General features: G+C 32.4%; 1 protein-coding gene across 21 annotated transcripts in view; it reads right to left on the bottom strand.

The window, feature by feature from the left end:
- The window catches only part of SYNE1 (spectrin repeat containing nuclear envelope protein 1), a 571,419-nt gene that overhangs the window by 257,275 nt on the left and 293,250 nt on the right, over positions 1 to 20,894 (bottom strand). For 20 of the 21 annotated variants that reach the window (XM_074309511.1, XM_074309493.1, XM_074309505.1 and 17 more), the window contains 6 exons: positions 19,865 to 20,174; positions 15,953 to 16,117; positions 11,709 to 12,065; positions 6,020 to 6,156; positions 5,087 to 5,264; positions 1,800 to 1,982 (listed from right to left, as the gene is read on the bottom strand). In XM_074309511.1, the coding sequence (XP_074165612.1) occupies positions 1,800 to 1,982; positions 5,087 to 5,264; positions 6,020 to 6,156; positions 11,709 to 12,065; positions 15,953 to 16,117; positions 19,865 to 20,174 (1,330 nt within the window). Of the gene's footprint in view, positions 1 to 1,799; positions 1,983 to 5,086; positions 5,265 to 6,019; positions 6,157 to 11,708; positions 12,066 to 15,952; positions 16,118 to 18,518; positions 18,631 to 19,864; positions 20,175 to 20,894 lie in introns of those variants that run through there. The other variant, XM_074309513.1, reaches the window with a different exon arrangement.

The following is a 20,894-nucleotide window of genomic DNA, read 5'->3' as shown; positions in this document are numbered from 1 at the left end:
AATGAAATCACAGGTCTACTACATATATACAAATATTTGTACTTATTTGTAAATTATATCAATAATATCAAACAAGATAGTTATATTTTTTAAAAGTGTCTCAACATAGCTTTGTTATGTAAAGTAAAAAAAAAATCAGATAACTATAAGTCATTAAGTATTTTATCTGTCATATGCCAAATGGGACAGTAACAAGGAGTAGACTACCATTGTGGTCAGGGTTATGGCTCAGCTAGAGTTTAGAACAGTGAATAGTATTGTGCATCAGAAGCAAAACTGAGTGCTTGATAAAACAAATAATCGCCTTCTAATCTGGACTGCTTATATATTTCCTGCAAAAGTGAAGGCTGATTTGCAGGTAGATGGCCCTCATGCAATAGGTACATGTGAATGAGAAATAATTATAACAATTGTTTCAAACCATCAAGAATCTGTGATTTCAGGGTAAGTGCACTTTGTACTGATACAGATTGTAACTTCTCTTTAAAATATTAAATGATATCCAGCCTCCAGCCCCCACAAAAAGAATGAATCACTAGGAACGCAATGTTCTGATTATGAGTTTCTCCAATCTTAGCTAAGCTGATCCCTAAATAATGGACATATGGTGGTTTGACTACTACTACTAAAATAATATCTAATATTTATACTATGTTTTACAAACTGTTCTCCTTACAACTACCCTGTAAGATAAATAATCCAAGTATTATTACTCTCATTTTTCAGATAAGGAAAACTAAATTTCAGAGAGTTTTAAGTGTCTTGCTCATGTTCACACAACTGATAAATAGAAGAGTTTGAGCTTGAATACATGTCTTGACAAATCCAATGCTCTATCCACAAAACAATGCAATTTCTCAGAGAAATAAAAGTGAGATAGGGCAGCCAGGTAATTCCTGGACTTAAATCAAAAAATGAACACTAAGAAATGACATATTTAGGTCATAAATAAGTGTGACCTCAGGTCCAGGCTTTGCACTGACAATTAAATATCAGACCAGTATATGCAGCATAGCTTTGCTGAAAGGATAATTCCATAATAAAAGTACACATCAGAAGCAACAACCTTTTCTTTTTCTGTAGTCTTAATCTCTAAAAATTTTAGCATCATTTATTACTGATATTACTCAAATGGCATGAATCCAAAATGTATGTTCTAGATCACAACCTCACTGCCTTTTAAAGTCTCTCTTAAAATGTACACAAATTATTTGAATTTAGAGGAAAAAGTTATCTTACTATTGTATGACCTATTCAACAAGAACATTGAGCAATCTTGCCTCAAGTTAAAATATCTATCTCTGCATCTCTCTATTTATATATCTGTGTATCTATCTATCAAATCCTGTAGCATATCTACTTTCTTCAGGTCTACTGGTGAACAAAACTTCACACCTATTTATTAAAATATGGATCTGACCCTCAGTGTTTTCTTGTTTTTATCTCGGATATTTCAGGATTTCTGAATCAAAGATTAATATTTCAAAGGAAGTATGTTTCAAAGAGTATATAATACAGTTTAAATTCTAATCTTATTGTCTCTATTGGGATAAGATATAATAAATCTGTAACATAAGTCATTCATGCAGCTATAATTCACTTTCTTGAGAAGGCTTATACTTCCAGTCCTGGAACTTTGTAGGCATTATTGGGCAATTTTTAATAAGAGATAATTACCAAAAAATATAGACAGAACAATTTAAATCATTAGACATGTGGTTCTTCAACAACAACAACAACAACAACAACAACAACAACAACAACAAATCAAGAAAGTTTCCATCAGACCAGTCTCATACCTCTAGGGCAGATTCCTTTTGACAAAGATTGGAGTAAAAGCCCTTCCAGTCATCTTTTGCAGTGACAACTTTGTCGTGGACAGATTTAGCCTTCTCTTTTGTGATAAGTGTATTTAGAAGTTCTCCTTTAGAAATAACCATGTTTAGCTTGTGCTGTCCATTTTCACTTTCTGATAAAAATTCCTAGAAAGAAATAAGTTAATAATAATGAAATGACATCTAAAACAACAAGGTGGTTTTTCTATTTAACTTCCAGTCATTTTTCTATTTAACTTCCAGTCAAACCTAAAGTAATTAGATAAACTATTTTTAGCCCAGATGTTTTATTCTATAAGGCACATACCTTTCAGGGTTGTTATAAGAATGAAATGAGATAAAATTTGTAGAAATACTCAGCACAGTATCTGGTACATAGTAGGTGCTTAAAACAAAACAAAACAAAACAAAATGCTAGGCAGCAAAATGGATAGAGTGCTGGATCTGAACTCAGGAAGATTAGAATTCAAATCTAGTCTCAGATAGTTACCAGATATATTACTCTGGGTATTAAACCTTTTGTTCCATATGTAAAGTGGGATAATAATAAGTACCTCCTAAGGTTTTGTGAGGATCAAATGAAATAATAATTATAAAGAGCTTAGCACAATGCCTAGAATATAATAAATGACACGATATTAATGTTGTTGATGATGATGATGATGACGACAATGTACAATACATTTATGTGGCCACACTCTGAAATTGGTATCTATTTTAAAAATTAGTATTTATATAGCACTCTAAGGTTTGCAAAGTGTTGCACATGAGGTACCCTTATTATCTCCATTTTATAGATATGGAAACAGAAGTTAAGTAAGCTCAGGGTCATACAGCTTAAAGTGTCCAAACAGGATTTGAACTCAGATCTTCTGTACTACAAATCCAGGACTCAATGGACTACATCACTTAACTGCCATAAAATTTTGTGTGTGTATGTGTGTGTGTGTGTTTTTAAAAATAAGTATGTATTGGGGTGGGGGATATAGGGAGAAAAGGCATATAAGATCAAAGTCTGTGATAGCATTGTTGACTTTCAAACTAGCCTTATTCATGTTTTGTTTGGTTTTTTGCAATTACATTTCTGCAAAAGAATAAGACATCCCAAATGTTGTACAAATAAATTTGAAATTATTCACTTAGTAAATCTTCTAATGGCAAGTATTATTTGTACCCAGTTACTCTTTTATTTTTTTTTAATTTTAATAGTTTTTAATTTACCAGATGTATGCATGGGTAATTTTGACAATTGCGAAACCTTTTGTTCTAATTTTTCCCCTCCTTCCCCCCCACCCAGATGGCAGGTTGACCAATACATGTTAAATATGTTAGAGTATAAATTAAATACATATATGTATATATGTCCAAACAGTTATTTTGCTGTACAAAAAGAATCAGACTTTGAAACAGGGTACAATTAGTCTGTGAAGGAAATTCAAAATGCAGGTGGACAAAATTAGAGGGATTAGGAATTCTATGTAGTGGTTCATAATCATCTCCCAGGGTTCTTTTGCTGAGTGTAGCTAGTTCAGTTCATTACTGCTCTATTGGAACTGATTTGGTTCATCTCATTGTTGAAAGTGGCCACATCCATCAGAATTGATCATCATATAGTATTGTTGAAGTATACAATGATCTCCTGGTCCTGCTCATTTCACTCAGCATCAGTTCATGTAAGTCTCTCCAGGCCTTTCTGAAATCATCCTGTTAGTCATTTCTTACAGAACAATAATATTCCATAATATTTATATAACACAATTTATTCAGCCAATCTCCACTTGATGGGTATCCACTTAGTTTCCAGTTTCTGACCACCACAAAGAGGGCTGCCACAAACATTCTTGCACATATAAGTCCCTTTCCCTTCTTTAATATCTCTTTGGGATATAAGCCCAGTAGTAATACTGCTGGGTCAAAGGGTATGCACAGTTTTATAACTTTTTGAGCATAGTTCCAAATTGCTCTCCAGAATGATATAAGCCCAGTAGTAATACTGCTGGGTCAAAGGATATGCACATTTTTATAACTTTTTGAGCATAGTTCCAAATTGCTCTCCAGAATGGCTGGATGTATTCACAATTCCACCAACAATGTATCAGTGTCCCTGTTTTCCCACATCCCCTCCAATATTCTGCAATACCTTTCGCTGTCATTCTAGCCAATCTGTCAGGTGTGTAGTGGTATCTCGGAGTTGTCTTAATTTGTATTTCTCTGATTAATAATGACTTGGAGCATATTTTCATATTACTAGAAATAGTTTCAATTTCTTCATCTGAGAATTGTCTGTCGTACCCGGTTACTCTTGAAATTACTTTGTGTATTTTTTCTGGTATACATATTTTATCTCCCATTAAAATTATAAGTACCTTGAGGGCAATGGGGCCATATTATTTTGGTTTTTAGTGTTCCCTAGACTAATTAGAGTGCACTATCAAATGCCAAATTACCAAATTGCCAAGTAAAGATTTATTGAATTAAGTTGAAGTATTATAGGGCAGTCCAGTAATTTTTCTTTCTCTCTTTCATTTTTGGCAAAGCAATTGAGATTAAGTGGCTTGTCCAGGGTCACACAAATAACAAGTGTCTGAAGCCAGAGTTGAACTTAAGTCCTCCTGACTCCAGGGCCAGTGATCTACCAAATGCATCATCTACCTGCTCCCAAACCTGTGATTTTTTTCAGCACACAAAAAAACAAAAAAACAAAAAACTCAATGACAGACAAGCAAATAATAAGTGCATGAGCTTTTGGTCTGGGTCAGAAAACTCTCTCCAAGTTGAAAAGATGTTTTTAAAAGTGAATTGAATTGAATTATGTGTGAACAGCCACTGGGGAGACTGGACAACATGGATAGGGTATGGGACCACAATTAGTCTTTCTCTGGGCCTAGTATCAATGACCAAACATATTCAGTAATGCATCATTTGCAATAATTTAGTCATTAGTAGTCATTAGCAGAATGCCTACAAAGTTTTTATTTAAAATGAAAAATTCTACCTAAGTAAAATATTTGTGAAGGTACTATTTTAATGAAAACACACAATGCACCCTTCCTTCCCAACTTAGAAAAAAAAATGTATATATTTATACATATAAACTAATTTCTCTTTAAATTCTTAAGCCTTTCAATTATGACATTCTTCTTCTTTTTTTTAAAATCAGGACTTTTTTCCTAAGATTCATGTCTTCCCAATGCAGATAATATGTAATTTACAATAAATACTGTACTCAGCTGAGCTGAATAATACGTTACCTGTATTTTCTGCAAACTCGTTGATACTTCAGTAATACTTTGTGGGACATCAAAACATTTGGCTGTTGTGATTTTTGCATTGACTAGCCACTGTTGAAAATCCCTGAAGGCTTTTTGGAATCGTTGCTGTAAAATCTGCTCTTTATTCTGACAATCCTTGGATATTTTCAAGCAAAGACTAAACAAATCATTGCAGAGAACAAAATGAAAAAAAAAGAAAAATAAAGATTAAAATTATGCATAGTAAATACATACTTTGAAACTTTATGAGCATCCCCCACCTCAAATTATTTGCCTTAAATTGAAGCATCAAGAGAGCCTGTTAAAGCTAGAAAGGTCCGTAAGGAAAAAAAAAAATCACACAGCCTCAGAGTTAGATTGGTCAATGATAGAAGGAAACTTACTGATTTTAAATACTCCAATTTTACCAATGAAAAAATCGAAACTTAGAGAGTAAGATATCTTTTCCAAAATTATACATCTAATCCATGGGAAAATAAAGCCAGCTTTGGACAAAACCAGCTCTTTTGAATTTTAGTACAGAGTTCTTTCTACTATATTATCCTGCCTCCTCAAATGATTCCTAGCCATTTTATATTCAATTTATGAATACAAAATAAATGCTGAAGTACTGAAATCAATACAAATATATTCATATTGATAAATTAGTGTAAAACATCATAGAAACATAAAAATCAAGCTCCTCTGCCTATTTCTATTTTATTTTTTGTTAGGTCCTGTAGAAAATAAAAATGTATAAACCATTAACACTAGCAAATAAGAACATAATAAAATCCTAAAACAATAATTCCAAGGTTAATCTGCACAATATTGACTATAATTGAAAGAGCAATTCTGAGAAGCGAGATATTAATATGCATAATTCATCTAGCTTAGTCAAATGCACGTTTATACGTATATAAATATACTTACCTGTTGTACTCTTTAATTAAACCAGAAACTTTCCCACTGTAAGTACTAAGGTCTCTAGAAAATCTACAAAGATTATTTAACTGAGATTTGAGTTCATCAGTCAAGGGTTCTGCTTTCACCAGTGCATCTAATATTTCCTATTGGGGAATAAAATATTAAGAATCATTTTAATGGTATTATTTGCATCCTTTAAAAATACCCAGCCCATTTTAAGTTTTTTCCCTGTATTAATGGGGAAAAGAAAAGAAGAGAGAGAACAAAATGGGAATAATTAAAAACTAATAATCAAAATCAACAATCCAACATTCTCTTTGGCCATTACCCATGCTGATAAGTAGCAATAACATTCTATTCATTTTAGACTTTTTTTCTCTTATATGCTATATCTGTATTCCACTATGATTATAATGAGTAATAAAATAAGATTCAGTAAGAAAGGACAAGTATCCAATAATCTAAGTGTGCTATGAACTATGATCACAGAATAAATTTATGTTATATTAGAAGGAATATTACACTAAAAAATAAAGGAACTCTTTAAACTGAAAGAACCAGATTTCCAGTATAAGGAAAAAGCAAACAACAACAAAATAACAAATATAACAAGCAACGACAACAAAAAGCAATGACTTGACAACTCATATACTGTACTTTTACATTCACATATAAGAAGATCCTACACAGAAATTGTACTATTAAATATTTTAGACATTAGATTTTTATAGTTTATATACCCAAAAGGCAGGGCACACCTGTGATTTTACAAACACAGATAAGTTTTAGAGAGGAAGCTTCCTCTCCCAAAACAGATCAGCATTTTCCCTATAACTTAAAATGTTTGAAAAAGCCATGCATTTGCATTGAGAAATGACATACATAGAGTCATAGTGCCGGTATTTATTAAAAGTTAAGAGTTGAATGCAGGACTTTTGGGCTCCAAATCATCTCTCTAGTTATATTGCAAAATGTTTTCTTAATATATACCAATAAAAAACATAAGCTTCTATTTTGAGGATAATGAACTACAGCTTTAAAATTATAATCTTATTTTTTTCTTTTCGTATTAGTAGAATCAATTTAATGTACCTATGATATAGTTATACTTTCCACATCATGACTTTTGACATCGTGGTTTTAATATAACACAGGTTGGCATAAAAATGGCAATATGGAGGAGTTTCAGAGATGACACATAAAAGTCAAAAGATGACAATAGCACCTACGACCAAATACTTAATTCAAATTTTTCAATGAGGTACTACAAACATTCCATAAAAAAAGAAGAAGAAGAAGAACAACAACAACAATAACAAATGAGGACATCTCTGGCAAGAAGGGAGGGCCAAAAAAATTTACATGAATTTTCCAGGCCCCAAGGAAACTGCACCCATATTCTGCAAAATGTGAAAGGGGTAACTATAAAATATTTTGAAAAAAATCATAAAGCAAAAGAGATCTTTTGATTGTTATTAATTTGGCTGTACATAAGTATTATAATATTGTTCACTATTGTTGACATGTATTTGACTAGAGTCCAAGAACTCAGGACAGACAATTTTTTAACAGGAGACAGTATTTGGCAAAGTTATTTATTGAATAAATAGCTCTTTCGCTCATCATAAAATGTCTAAGAAACTTTCCACAAATATAGTTTCTGAATAAGCTAATTTCAAATGACCTTTTCCTTCCCTTGTGAATATGTAGAGTTACTGCTAGAATATGTTTGTATGAACAGAATATACTTTTCTTGTGCTCAGCCCCATCATTTTAGAAATGAAGAAAATTAGAACCATGGAGGTAAAGAGATTTGACTGAAGCTACCCATATTGTAAACAGAAATGAGATTCAAACATAGGCTCTAAAGTCATACTCCAAATTTTATTGCACTATGTGGTCAAAAGCAGTTTTTTGCTGGAATAAGACCTCACCAATTTAGAAGAATTAAGTGCAGGGAGAAACTGACAATATAGTCTAAAGTATATAATAGCATGCTTTATGAAGTTTTGTAGTTTTATTATGCTATTAATAATGCTTACTGATGAATTGATTGAAACATGTTTTGTGTAGGAAATTATATAAATTAATTATATAATTTAAAAGTCCTACATTATATGACATCACTTTATAAGCATAAAGGCCTTTTACTCATAAGAATTGTGGATGAAAGTAGAAGTTAAAGGCATAGTACATATAGAATTTTCCTTTATTCTTTATACCTAATTTTCTAGGTCTGGTTTGGTTTCAGAAAAGAAGTACCTTTCCTTCATTCTTACACAAGCTGATTAAGACCCTGACAATCTATATAAGAAATGCTCTAATTTTTTTGGAAAAAATCAGAAATTATTCTGTTCATATTGTTCATATAGAGAATATGAAAATATTCTCAAAATAGGATATTAGAAAATCACTTATACCTGGAGAATAATTCAGTGCACAAGCACCATTGTAACATTGTAACATTGACAACAGCTCGTTACACACCATGGAAACTTTGTTTAAAGGGAGATCATAAAGAAATTATTGCCATAAGTTACAAATAAAATTACACAAAAATCTGGGATGCAGTGTTACTTATTGACTGGAGATAACAATGGCAAGCAACAGCCTGGCTTCAGTATATCAGCACAGGATACAGAATTAAATTACCTGGAATCAAAATACTGATCTTTACACTTCCTTACAATGATACTTTGGGGAAAATAATTTACTTTCTCTGACCTAAAATTCACTTCCACTTCTAAAAATCCCTCAATTCTTTCAAGAGACAAGTTAAACATGACTTTTTCCATGAAGCCTTTCCTAAATTCCCTGTTTGACATGTACTATTTGCCATCTTTTCCAAACGACTTATTCTGCTACTTATTCAACACCCTAGTGTTGGGGAGAGACACTTTAGTGTGAAGAGATCTTAATATTTATACCTATAGCTAGGCAGTGAACTGTAGCCCTGACAATAATAGGGTAATAGCAACTATATGCCAAGTTGGATTTGTAGCAGGGTTTTATGACCAAAAGCAGTTCTGAAATTTTGCTATAGCTGAAAGCATCCAGAGGTTGAATGTGAAGAATTGTGGTTGTGCCAAGCTCAGGGTACAGCCTGATTGCTGGACCTTACCTCTAAAAAACAGGATAATGTTTTACTTTACCAACCATTGTATAATAAAAGTGACAGGAGCATTACCCTCTTTTTAATGAGAAAAGTAAAAACTTGAAAAATTCTGGAATTAGTACTATAGATAGTAATAATTCTCAAGATGCTACATAAGCCCATAAAAAATCCAATCTTTCTGAGTTTATTAAAAATTTATAGTAGCTCAAAATTTGTATCCATTTTCCAATACAATAATACTGGGAGTAATAGTGGGAGAAACTATATAATATTTTAAGCATAAAATATGTTTATTATAAAATGAAAATCAGCAGTTACTGAAATGTGTGTGTAAAATAAAAAAATTCAATGAATATAAACATATTGTATCTATGCATCAATGCCAAGACCATTCATGGACAGATTGATTCATCAAAGTAAAAATATTCCCTTTGTAGCAGGATTAAAGGTTCATAATCCCTGCCAACATTCAAATGTTGACTCACTGAGAAGGAAACTTGGGATGACAAAAAAGTAAATTATTTTCCTAAGTAGAAATGAATTATATTGAGCTGAGATGGAAAAATGGAAATTGTGTCTTTCAGCTAATGAAGGACAGATGGTATATATAAAATGAATATAGCAATAAACCTTACTTAAACAGAAATTCATTTAGAAATATTATTTGAGCTATTATGTACATATTTTCTGTTATATTTTAGTTTAAGAGTTGAAAGTGTTAATAATGACTATTCTATTATACATATAACCAATAAATATGTACTATATAGGGAATCAAAAGCAATACCAATTAAAATTAAACATATATTATAAAGATAAAATGCTTGCTTCTTTAATTTTTAAGAATAACTTCCCAACATAAGAATACTAATGGTTCTTCTAAAATGTAATTTTAAAATGAACATTTATAATTTAGAAATTTATTTTCAAATTTTTTCCTGCCTACCAATTTATTTTTAAAAAAATTCAGATTCATTTATTTGAACATGAAATGTTTTTTATATGAATGTACAGAACAGATTAAAAACCTAGTTCTCTCTGCATTCTTTTGTCCTCTTAAAGGTCAATCTTTCTTACTGTACTTTCCATGAAGCATATTCATTCTATACTACTTTTAGCAATATTATCTATAAAAGCAATTGATTATGAAAGCGTAATGATAATTTGAGTATGAAGATTAGATAGAATTTTATTTTCCAAAAGAATGAAACTAGTTAATTTACTTAATAAAGCTGTATAATGTAACAGAAAGTATATATTATTAAATCAAGTAGTTTTTCCATATCAAGAGTATATTAGCATTGATTGATTATTTATGGTATGGCAATTTCCTTAGTCCCCTTTATTTGAACTGAATGATAGCCCCTAAAATCTGAATGACAAAAAGGGTTTGAAAAAGCCAGTTATATATTAAAAAAAAAAAAAAAAAAAAGGAAGCAGAAAGAGTTACTTGGAAAGTCTTGTTTAGTGACTTATTTAGTGAATTAATCCTCAAGTGAAGAATAAAGAGGAGAAAAAAGTAGAGATGTACTTTTAACATCATTAACATCTACATTTGTACAGTTATTTCTGTGTAACTAATCTCTTCCATCAAAAATAAAGCTATAAATATTCCTTTCCTCTCTGACAATATCTGAAGTAATAGAAATGGAAACACAGAAGTTTCCTTAAGCTTCCTTATAAGGATAGCTATGATTCATTATTACACAAAACTGCACATTTAAATTTCATAGTCTAGTTAGTAGTAAAACAAAATGGAGAAATGAAAGAATGGTAAAAGTTCATTTTCTTAAAAGTTAATCCTTTTTTGCTATTTTCTATCTTTTAGCACAAATAAATAACCATTAAAGCAATACAGGAGACAGATACACACAGACAGACATTATGTGGACGCGCACACACACACACACACACACACACACACACACACACACACACACACTCCCACAAACAGGAAGGGAGAGAAAGAAGGGGGATGAAAGAGGAGTTCTTTTAGCAGAATAATTCAATTACAACTGTCAAAAACCACAAATAAGGCACTTAGCAGGGCAATCACTCTCCATTATCTCTAAAAGAATCCAATTGTCCATTCTGTGTTACAATTCAGTACTCTTAATACTGTAAACACACACCAGAAACTTATGACCATTAGTCTATTTATGCCTCTTCAGAGAAGCCATTTTTGTATGTGTGTCTAAATGATCAAACATATTACAACCTCTTATCACAGGGGAAGAAGTAACTTGCTTTTACTGTTACTTTCCCCAAGACACATGATGCCTTTAAAAATAACTTCTTTTGTAAAAGTTTGCTTTATGAGAATGTCTGAAAGTCCCCAAAGTCTCTGTATGCTTTCAAGTTTCAAGAGTTTAAAACTATTTAAAACTCAAAACCGTTAAGTTTCAAACTTTAAACTGCACCAAGAATTTTGGGACACCACATATAAACTGATCTGGCTTGGCATCCAAATATTTTATTCTGAGAAAGTCTGACTATTTTAATTCTCTGCTAGCAAATATTATTTGTAACCTAGGAGAACTTAACCCATTTGTAACATAACCACCAGATGGAGAAACCTACTTTTTCTTGGTGCCAGCAATCCACTATTTCTTGATCTGTATTCTTTCCTTCCAAGAGAACTATTTGCTGAGACCAGGTTTCCAAAAGGGTAGTGAAGTGGTCCAAGGCCTGCTCAAGCTGGGCCACTTGGGCTGTGAACTCCTGCTCCGATAGAGCCATTTGGCTAATAAGATTCTCCAAGCAGTCCTGTGTTTGGAAAATGCTGTCTTCCCACTGCTTCCAGTCAGAGCGAAGGGCCTGCATCTCTGTGTCCATAAGTTCACACCCACTGGCAGCTGTGCTCTGTTTCACTGCAGGAGCCAGCAGCTCCACTCTGTTTAGGCGGCTTGCACCAATCTGTCTGGAATCTATCAACTCCTGTAATGGAATATTGCCATGGTAACCAAGAAGGCTCTGATTCACTTTGGCTGAACATTTCTAAATTGGTGCATGGAAGGACCCCCATCCTGCTAGGAACTTTTAGCAAGTGTATCATAGGGAATGGGAAGCATTTTATCCACCCACCTATCCACTCCTCCCCCACTCCTTAAATTGTAGTAGGCGGGGATTGTCAACATTTGAGAGGAAACTTTAAAAATATAACTTCAGGAAGCTCTGATATCCTGAAATAGACAAAGCAGGGACCCTGAAAACAGAACATTGTTAAAGAATCTAAATATGTTTTGATTGTGATTTAAATACTTTCCTTGTGGCATTATGTCTCAGTAAATAAAGCTGCACCATTTTTTTTTTCTGGATTGAAGGACATATAAACAGGAATGGCAGAACCAGTGTTTTGCACTTGGTCTGAGTTGCAGTCTCATCTCACTTCACAAAACAGCAGCTCATATCATATTTCACGACATTACAGGAAAGCAAAGTCATACACTCACATGGCAAATCATAAACAAAACTTAGGCCTAGATAGTGCACGCAATAAAAGAAATAAGCAAATTGTAAAGTAGACTTTCCCATTCAAAACACTTCTTTTCTAAGTGAACTATTTTTTTTAGAATTACAAAGAAAAAAAAATCAATAGAAATATTTAGTTAAAAGTTCAGTATCATTACTTGGTCTGGGTTTATTACCACTTTTCTTTTTATAAATACATTGGCCATATAGAAAAATGTCAACACTGAAAAGATGCCTTAGAGGTCAACTAGTTCACCCTTCTCCCATTTTAAAAAGGAGAAAAGTGAGACAGTGAGAATTAGGTCCTTGTAGTCACAAGGGTAAAATAATCTTCTATCTCCAAGATTAGTGGCTATCTATATGATTTATGTTGTTTTCCAATAGTTACTTTAATTACTGGATCTTGTTTTGCTCTTTTCACTTTTATTCATGATTTCCTAATTCATATGCCAGACAACTCCACAGTGATGGAAAGGAACAGAATAACATATTAAAAGGGGACTGATCTCTATATATTTATATGCTTTTCTCAGAACCCACCAAGAAACTGGAGATACAAATGCTACTTTTAGAGGATACTGTACAGATGAAACACAACAAAAAGTTGAGTAAGAGGATATAGGTAATTACAAAAAAAAAAAAGCCTTGTTTAGTATTACTGTCAGCTAAATTATTTGAATTTTTGTTCTTAAAATGATTCTTAAGATAGCAGCAGGATGGGGCAGCTAGGTGGCGCAATGGATAGAGCACCAGTCCTGAATTCAGGAGGACCAGAATTCAAATCTGGTATCAGACACTTAATACTTCCTAGTTGTGACCCCTGGCAAGTCACTTAACCCCAGCCTCGGAGGAAAAAAAAAAAAAGATAGCAGCAGGGTAGAAAAAATACACTATTTGACTCAGAATCAGGATGTCTTGAGTTCAAATCTTTCCTTAAACAATGAACAGTAGGATGAGACCTGAGGTAATCTCAGCTATAAAATGAGGATAACAATAATAGCAATATGTCTGTTGTGAGGATTAAGTGAGATACTCTAACAAAAACATTCTGCTTCTGACCTGAAGTTCTGGGTTCCTATAAATTCTCCAAGATGAGCTAGACCCAAAATGGTATTGTTAACTTCCATCCCTTTCCTCCAAATCTAAGAATCATAATCAAACCAATTCTACCATTTCTAGAAAGCATCCATCTATCAATTAAACTATGAATTCACTCACCATCTCTGTGACTTCCCAAACCAGAACAATCTTCCTTAGCTACTATTCTTCTATATGTATGGTTCCCCTTCATTATAATGTAAGCTCTTTGAGGGATGAGACTTATGCTTAAAAAAAAAGTACAACCCAGTCCTTAGCACTATAATTGGCATATAGTGAGACCTTAATAAATGCTTTTCTTTTTTGTCATTCATTTAAATGACTGCTGTATGCAAATGGGAAATGAGACGTAACAACTCATGAATTTTTGAGTCAATATTTGAAACCTGAGCTTGTCAATTTATACCAGTATATCCATTATACTACATATACAAGTATATATACAAGCATATACATATACAGTATATATACTATATATACTAGGCTCTATTTGTATAAAGAGTCATAAACATAGATTTAGCAGTCAGTTTCTAACATATATCAAATTTTGGCCTTTCCCTACAACACTTTTATTGAGAAGTTACACTGCCCCTCTTTTTATTACAGCGTTTAAGAAAACAATTTGCGAAACAGACACAATATTTATATAAATGAGTGGCATATTTTTTCATTTCAGTTTTTTTAATGGTCAATTTTCATTCATAAGTAATTTTCACAATTAGAGACTACAGGTTGTTTCTGTATCCAGACAAATTCCCACAGTGATACAGATTCTCACAGTTATATTCTGCATCAAAATACTGTAATCTAGTATTTTTTAAAATCTCCTCCACAATTGCCCTTTTCTCTACTTCTAATCAAATTGCACTTGGAAGAAACATAAAGGTTGAAAGGGATCCTGGTCCTCATTTCACTATAATTTATAGCTTTTAAATGATATATAGTTTACAACCCTCCTTTTTTTTTCCTCTTTGAAATAGATTTATATTTTAACTTAACAGTTTTTCATACTTTACTAAAGAACTTGTGAATCCTGTGTTTAGGCTGCATAGTCTTCCTCTTTGGAGTCTTATCTCAACAAAGAACACTTCCCATAACTAGCTCAACATGTTTTAAACTACTTGGTTTAAATTACAAATATATACATATATATATATATATATATATATATATATATATATACATTTTTCCTTCATTCTTTCTGCAAATTGAAATTCAAAATCCTTCCATGCATTTTATTTTTTAAGTAGGCAGTTAAGGTATTTGGGAACAATTTCAGGCAATCTTTTTCAGAAAATAGTGAAAATCATATTTAATACTTACGACATGAGCAGATTTCAAAAGAATTTGTTAAAAGAGGGAGTTTAAAGGAATGCAATCTTGGTTGCAGTGCTTACAATTACTATTCAGGGACTTTCAATGCTTCTATGTTCTGAGTTGCAAGGCATAGTCATTTATATCCAAAACCTGACCTCACCTGATTTTCAACTAAATCACTTTACTGACTCATCTCATTCATGTCCTCACAATAATAAATTATTTGGCAAAATCATTGATGAGTCTATCTTGGACAAGCCTTTCTTACAGAAAATCCCCTATTTCAATTTCAAGGGAAAAAAGGGAAAAAATTGACCTTTATACCCCTTTTTCTATACTATCTCTGTACTATTTTTTACCCAATAAGTCAAAAGGATGTGGAGGATGTTAAAATCCTTCAGTGTGATGAAGGGCTGGCAAATTCAGACTGCACTATAAATATATATGTCAATGTTAGAAGATAATATTGATCCCTTGCAAGAGACTATCTTTTATATGGTATCTCACTGTTGGCTACTGTAGCAAAACCAGACATCTACAGTGACATTACCAGTTTACTATTCACCTGCACTTATTAGGTTACCTAACAAAGAGTTTCCTTTCACTGTGCTAGGAAACAGTATCTGCATTTCTCAGCCAGCCCAAGTGGATTTATTTTCCCAGCCATTCACACCACAGTTTTCTAACAAGCAATGTTGCATACTGGAACATAAAGGAACAATGTTGTGTTTTGTTCACGCATGTAATGTCTTTTTAATTATCTTTTTCTCCTGCATACTCATTAGTAATCTGACACTGGGAAAACTATTCTTTAAATTGGTTAAGTGCAATATGATTTCAAAAAAAAAAAAAAAAAAAAGGAAATGTATCTATTATGAAACTTGCTTTAAAAAATTATACCCTTCATCTCAGGCATGTTTTATTCATAAAATATGAACCTTAATTTTGGATAACTTTTTCTGGATGGCAGAAGAATCTCCTGATGCATCTGACCAGCGGTGAAGTTCTTCTTTTGCTGAATGGAGCCAATCTGTAAATTCATGAACTGCATCCATATACATGAGATGGTCCTTCACAATCTCTTCTGCTTTCCTCATTTTTTCCTGACAATGAAAGAGAAAACTGTTTAGAATAATAAATTGTTGTTGGGATTAATGCATTAGCCAAATATATTAGTCTATATTTTCTAACAAATCTCAATAAACTATCCATTTGCTCTTCTTTGAAAAAATTTTTGCAGGTATCTCAAATATCTCAAGATAAAGGATGAAAATGGAAAGATTTGAGGAAGAGGCATTATTTTTTCTATATATTTCTGTTCTTACATCCCAAGTGCTGGATAACTTGTTCTAACGAGCAATAACAAGATTGACAAAAAAATAAATATATTTAATGGAAGTTGGTTTATATCCAATGAAGAGAATAATATATAGTTGAAAATATAGTGGAAATACCACTGGTCTTGGAATTAGGAAGCCAGGAGCAAAAATTCTAGTTTTAATGTATATTAAACATACAATATACAATTAATATACAAGCTATTTCACTTAATATGTCAGAGCCTTAGGAAATCAATAAGACTATAAATTACTAATAATTTCTGCATCTGAGGAGGGAATCTCCATATCAGGAGTTTGCTATATAAATTAAATCAGAGATGTAGCTAGAATGTGAAGTGCAGTTACACTGAAGTTAATCTGTGAATGGTCTTAAATGCCAAATTGAATAATCTGTATTTTATCACAAAGATTAGAGGGAATCCTTCAAAATTTAGGGTGGAGGGGAAGTTACACAGTCTCAGCCCCAGCAAATCAGAAGCCATGGGAGCCATTGCAACAGCCCTAGCAGTAGCTATTTCCAGAGCTCTTAGCCTACAGATGGTAAGAAGGTCAAGCAATTGGTAAAAAGATTACAGGAATCTCTTTGCTAGCACCAAGGCAGGATTCTTTTGCTTTTCCCATATTCAGTTCCACGTTGCAGTTCTAGGTGGCAGTGCCAGGACAAGGAGGAGCACTAGCATAGCAGAGCTTGCAACTGTAGAAGAACAGGGACCCTACTAAAAAGCTCCAGGGCAGAGAATGCTTGGGGTCACTCATAGACCAGATTACTCAGGAGAGGAGTAACATACCTCTCTTTGGTTCACTCCACTTTTGAAGAATTTTAAACTTATAGATTCCTAGAACTATCTCTAAAAACAGATAAACAACAGCTGAAAACAAAAATTCTGATGCTTGGGACAATGTATCCCCTACCCTGGAAGCAGAGTCCTTTTTAAATAAAGACTTAAATAAAGTGGCAACAGAAACACCTTGGGAAAATGAGCAAACAACAGAAAGGGATTCTGAAAGAATCATCAAGAAACATTAAAACACACGCTCAGAAAATAACAAAGTCAAAGTTCCTACTTCCAAAGCCTCCAAGAAAAATGTGAATTGGTCTCAGGCTATGGAAGAACTCAGAAAATATTTTGAAAATCAAGTAAGAGAGGAGAAGAAAAATTTGGAAGAGAAATGAGAATGATGCAAGAAAGTCATGTAAAGAAAGTCAACAGAAAAATATGGAAGAAAATAAAACCTTAAAAATAAACAAGGCTAAATGGTAAAGGAAATATAAAAATTCAATGAGTAGAAGAATGCCTTAGAAAGCAAAATTGACCAAATGGAAAGAGGCACAAAAATTCAATGAAGAAAAATCCTCCTTAGGCCAAATGGGTAAAGAAATCCATTGAAGAAAACAATTTCTTTATAAGTAGAATTGGACAAATAGAAAAGGAAGTACAAAAGCTCCCTGAAGAAAATAATTCCTTAAAAATTATAATTGAAAAAACAGAAACTAATGACTGTGAGAAATCAAGAAATAATAAAACAAGCCCAAAATAATGGGAAAAAAAAAAGGAAACAATGTGAAATATTTCATTGGAAAAACAACTGACCAGATCCAAAAGACATAATTTAAAATTATTGGACTAATTGAAAGCCATGATCAAGAAAAGAGCCTAGGAATCATCTTTCAAGAAATTATCAAGGAAAATTGCCCCAATAACCCAGAACAAGAGGATAACACAGAAATGGAAAGAATTCACTGATCACTTCCTGAAAGAGATCACAAAACGAAAACTCCCAGTATCAATGAAAAAATATACTGTCCTAGAAAGATTCAAGAGAACTAGGTGATATCATTATACATTATTATTAAATTAATAATGATAGTGATACATGAGCTAAGATGGCAGGAAAACATAATGATAAACGTTGGAAGGGATGTGGGAAAACTGGACACATACATTTTTGGTGAAATTGTGAACTAATTAACCCTTCTGGAGAGCAATTTGGAACAAAAATGTTCATGTCAGCCCTTTTTGTAGTGGCAAGGAATTGGAAACTGAGTGATTGTCCATTAGTTGGGAATGGCTGAATAAGTTATAGTATATGAATGTTATAGAATATTGTTGTTCTATAAGAAACAATCAGCAGGATGATTTCAGAAAAGCCTGGAGAGACTTACATGAACTAATGCTGAGTGAAGTGAGTAGATTGAAGAGAAGATTGTACACAGAAACAACAAAATTATATGATGATCAACTCTGATGGACCTGGCTCTTTTCAACAATGCGGTGATTCAGGCTAATTCCAATACACTTGTGATAGAGAAAGCCATCTGCATCCAGAAAGAGAACCATGGGGACTGAATGTGGATCACAACATAGTATTTTCACTTTTTTTGTTGCTGTTTGCTTGCTTTTGTTTCTTTCTCATTTTTTCCTTTTTGATCTGAGTTTTCTTGTGCATCATGACAAATGTGGAAACATGTATAGAAGAATTGCACATCTGCTTTTCTTAGTAGCACAACTCACAGAAGCCCAGAAAATCATATAGCTGGAAGGGACTCAAGAAAATATCTAGGTCAGCCTCACTGCAAATACCATTTCTTCCAATTTCCTGAGCTTAAAGTAGTTCATTCTTTCTCAAGTATGCCAAGATAGATTGATAAAGCATTTTTAAGCACTTGTTTATTTATGTCAGATATCATGTCAAGAATATTTATTGGGATCTCTCTTTCTTCCCTATCATGCTCTACCATGATTCATTTATTTATACTGGTTAACCCCAATTAAACTGCAAATTCTCAGTAAGTAAGAATTAAATTTCTTTGGAACTAAAAGATGCTGAAGACAGCATCTTTGTGTGGCATTTAGCAAATATTTATAGAGTTGGTTGAATTAATACAGTTTCATTGTTATTTAATTATTTCAGTCACATCCAATTCTTTATGACTCATTTGGTATTATTGACAAAAATACTGGAATAGTTTGCCATTTCCTTCTCTTCCTCATTTTACAGATGAAAAACCTGAGGCAAACAGGGTTAAATGACTTGCCTAGAGCTAGTAAATATCTGAGGCTGGATTTGAACTCATGAAGATGAGTCTTCTTTATTCCAAACTCAGTACTCTATCCATTAGGCCACCTAGCTATCCAATAAGTATCTGAGCCTAGATTTGAATTCAGGAAAATGAGTCTTCCTGACACCAGGCCCAACATTCTATCCACTGCTTGATGTAGTTTCCCCTAATATAGCATAAAGTTAAATTAAAGAAATTGAAGAGGAGAAAGAAAAAAAAAAAAAAAAAAAAGCAAAAGCCAGAGTTATTCCAAAGTTTTAGGAGTACATTTCAACACATATATAAGAAATTAGTATCATGATAATATTTTACTCAAGATACTAATGATTTTAAAATGAGTTAATTTTCCTAATATTCAGCCATTATGGATTCCAATTAAGAAGGGGAAGGTGGCCAAAGCTGACTGCTATTTGAATTTCTCTGGTTGATTAAAAAAAAATGTCATCTACCTTTGCAACAGTGCTGAGATCATTAAATTGTATTCTTAGTTCCTCCTGAGCAGCCTCATTAAGTGAATCATCCTGAGTTTTCTCATAGAGCTCTATGGATTTTTCAATTACATTATGAAGGGCAGCAACATGATCATCTGCCTCTGAAACAATAGATTGAAAGTGATCCAGAAGGGAAAATTTCTCCTTCAATCCCATCTGGGGTTGTAATGGGTGTTCCACTTTGTGATCCACAGATTCCATCCATTGTTCCAATTGGATCTTCTTCTCCATAAAATCATTCCACAAGGTAATCAAAGACTCCAAAGAGCTAAAATAAGCAAACAAAAACCAGTTATATTGATTGATTGTTGATTTTCTTGTTAGTGTAAAATTTAAAAAAAAAAAAAAATTTTTAAAGCGCTAACTGTATGCCAAGCACTGTGCTAATTTCTAAAAACACAAAGAAAGTCAAGGACTATAACCCTATTATTATTATTATCAAATAATGAGGAGCAAAATGAACAGAACCAAGAGAACATTATATGCAGTAACAGCAATATTGTTTTAAGAACAAATTTGAGTTGTCATTTTGATTATTATAATTACTCATTAATTACAAAGGACGCATAAAGATCTGCTCTGCATTCAGAGAAAAAACTGATAAATAGAAGGATATATACAATGATTTTATATAAACATGCATGCATGCATACACACATATATTTGTGTGTGTTGGTAGCCATCTCTAAGAACATAGAAGGATGAAGAAAAAAAGAAAAAAGGATATTTACATGATAAATTTATTATATATTTAAAAGAATAGCAAGTTGTATCTAGCAGATTTGCAATTTTACGTAAAGTAATATTTAAATTATATTATGTTATGGAAATGTTTGTGTTATCCCATAAACGAAAAATAAAATAAATTATTTTTTAAAAAGATTAAATTTTGCATAAGTCAGATGAAACATATTGCAGAATCTAATATCCCACACATTGACATGATTTTTTAAAATTTAATTTTAAGTAATTTAAAAATTTTAATAAT

This window comes from Sminthopsis crassicaudata, chromosome 4 (assembly GCF_048593235.1).
Source record: "Sminthopsis crassicaudata isolate SCR6 chromosome 4, ASM4859323v1, whole genome shotgun sequence".
NCBI classification, from domain to species: Eukaryota; Metazoa; Chordata; class Mammalia; order Dasyuromorphia; family Dasyuridae; genus Sminthopsis; species Sminthopsis crassicaudata.
Note: the sequence above shows the minus strand (reverse complement) of the source record. Positions and strands in the feature narration are given on the sequence as shown.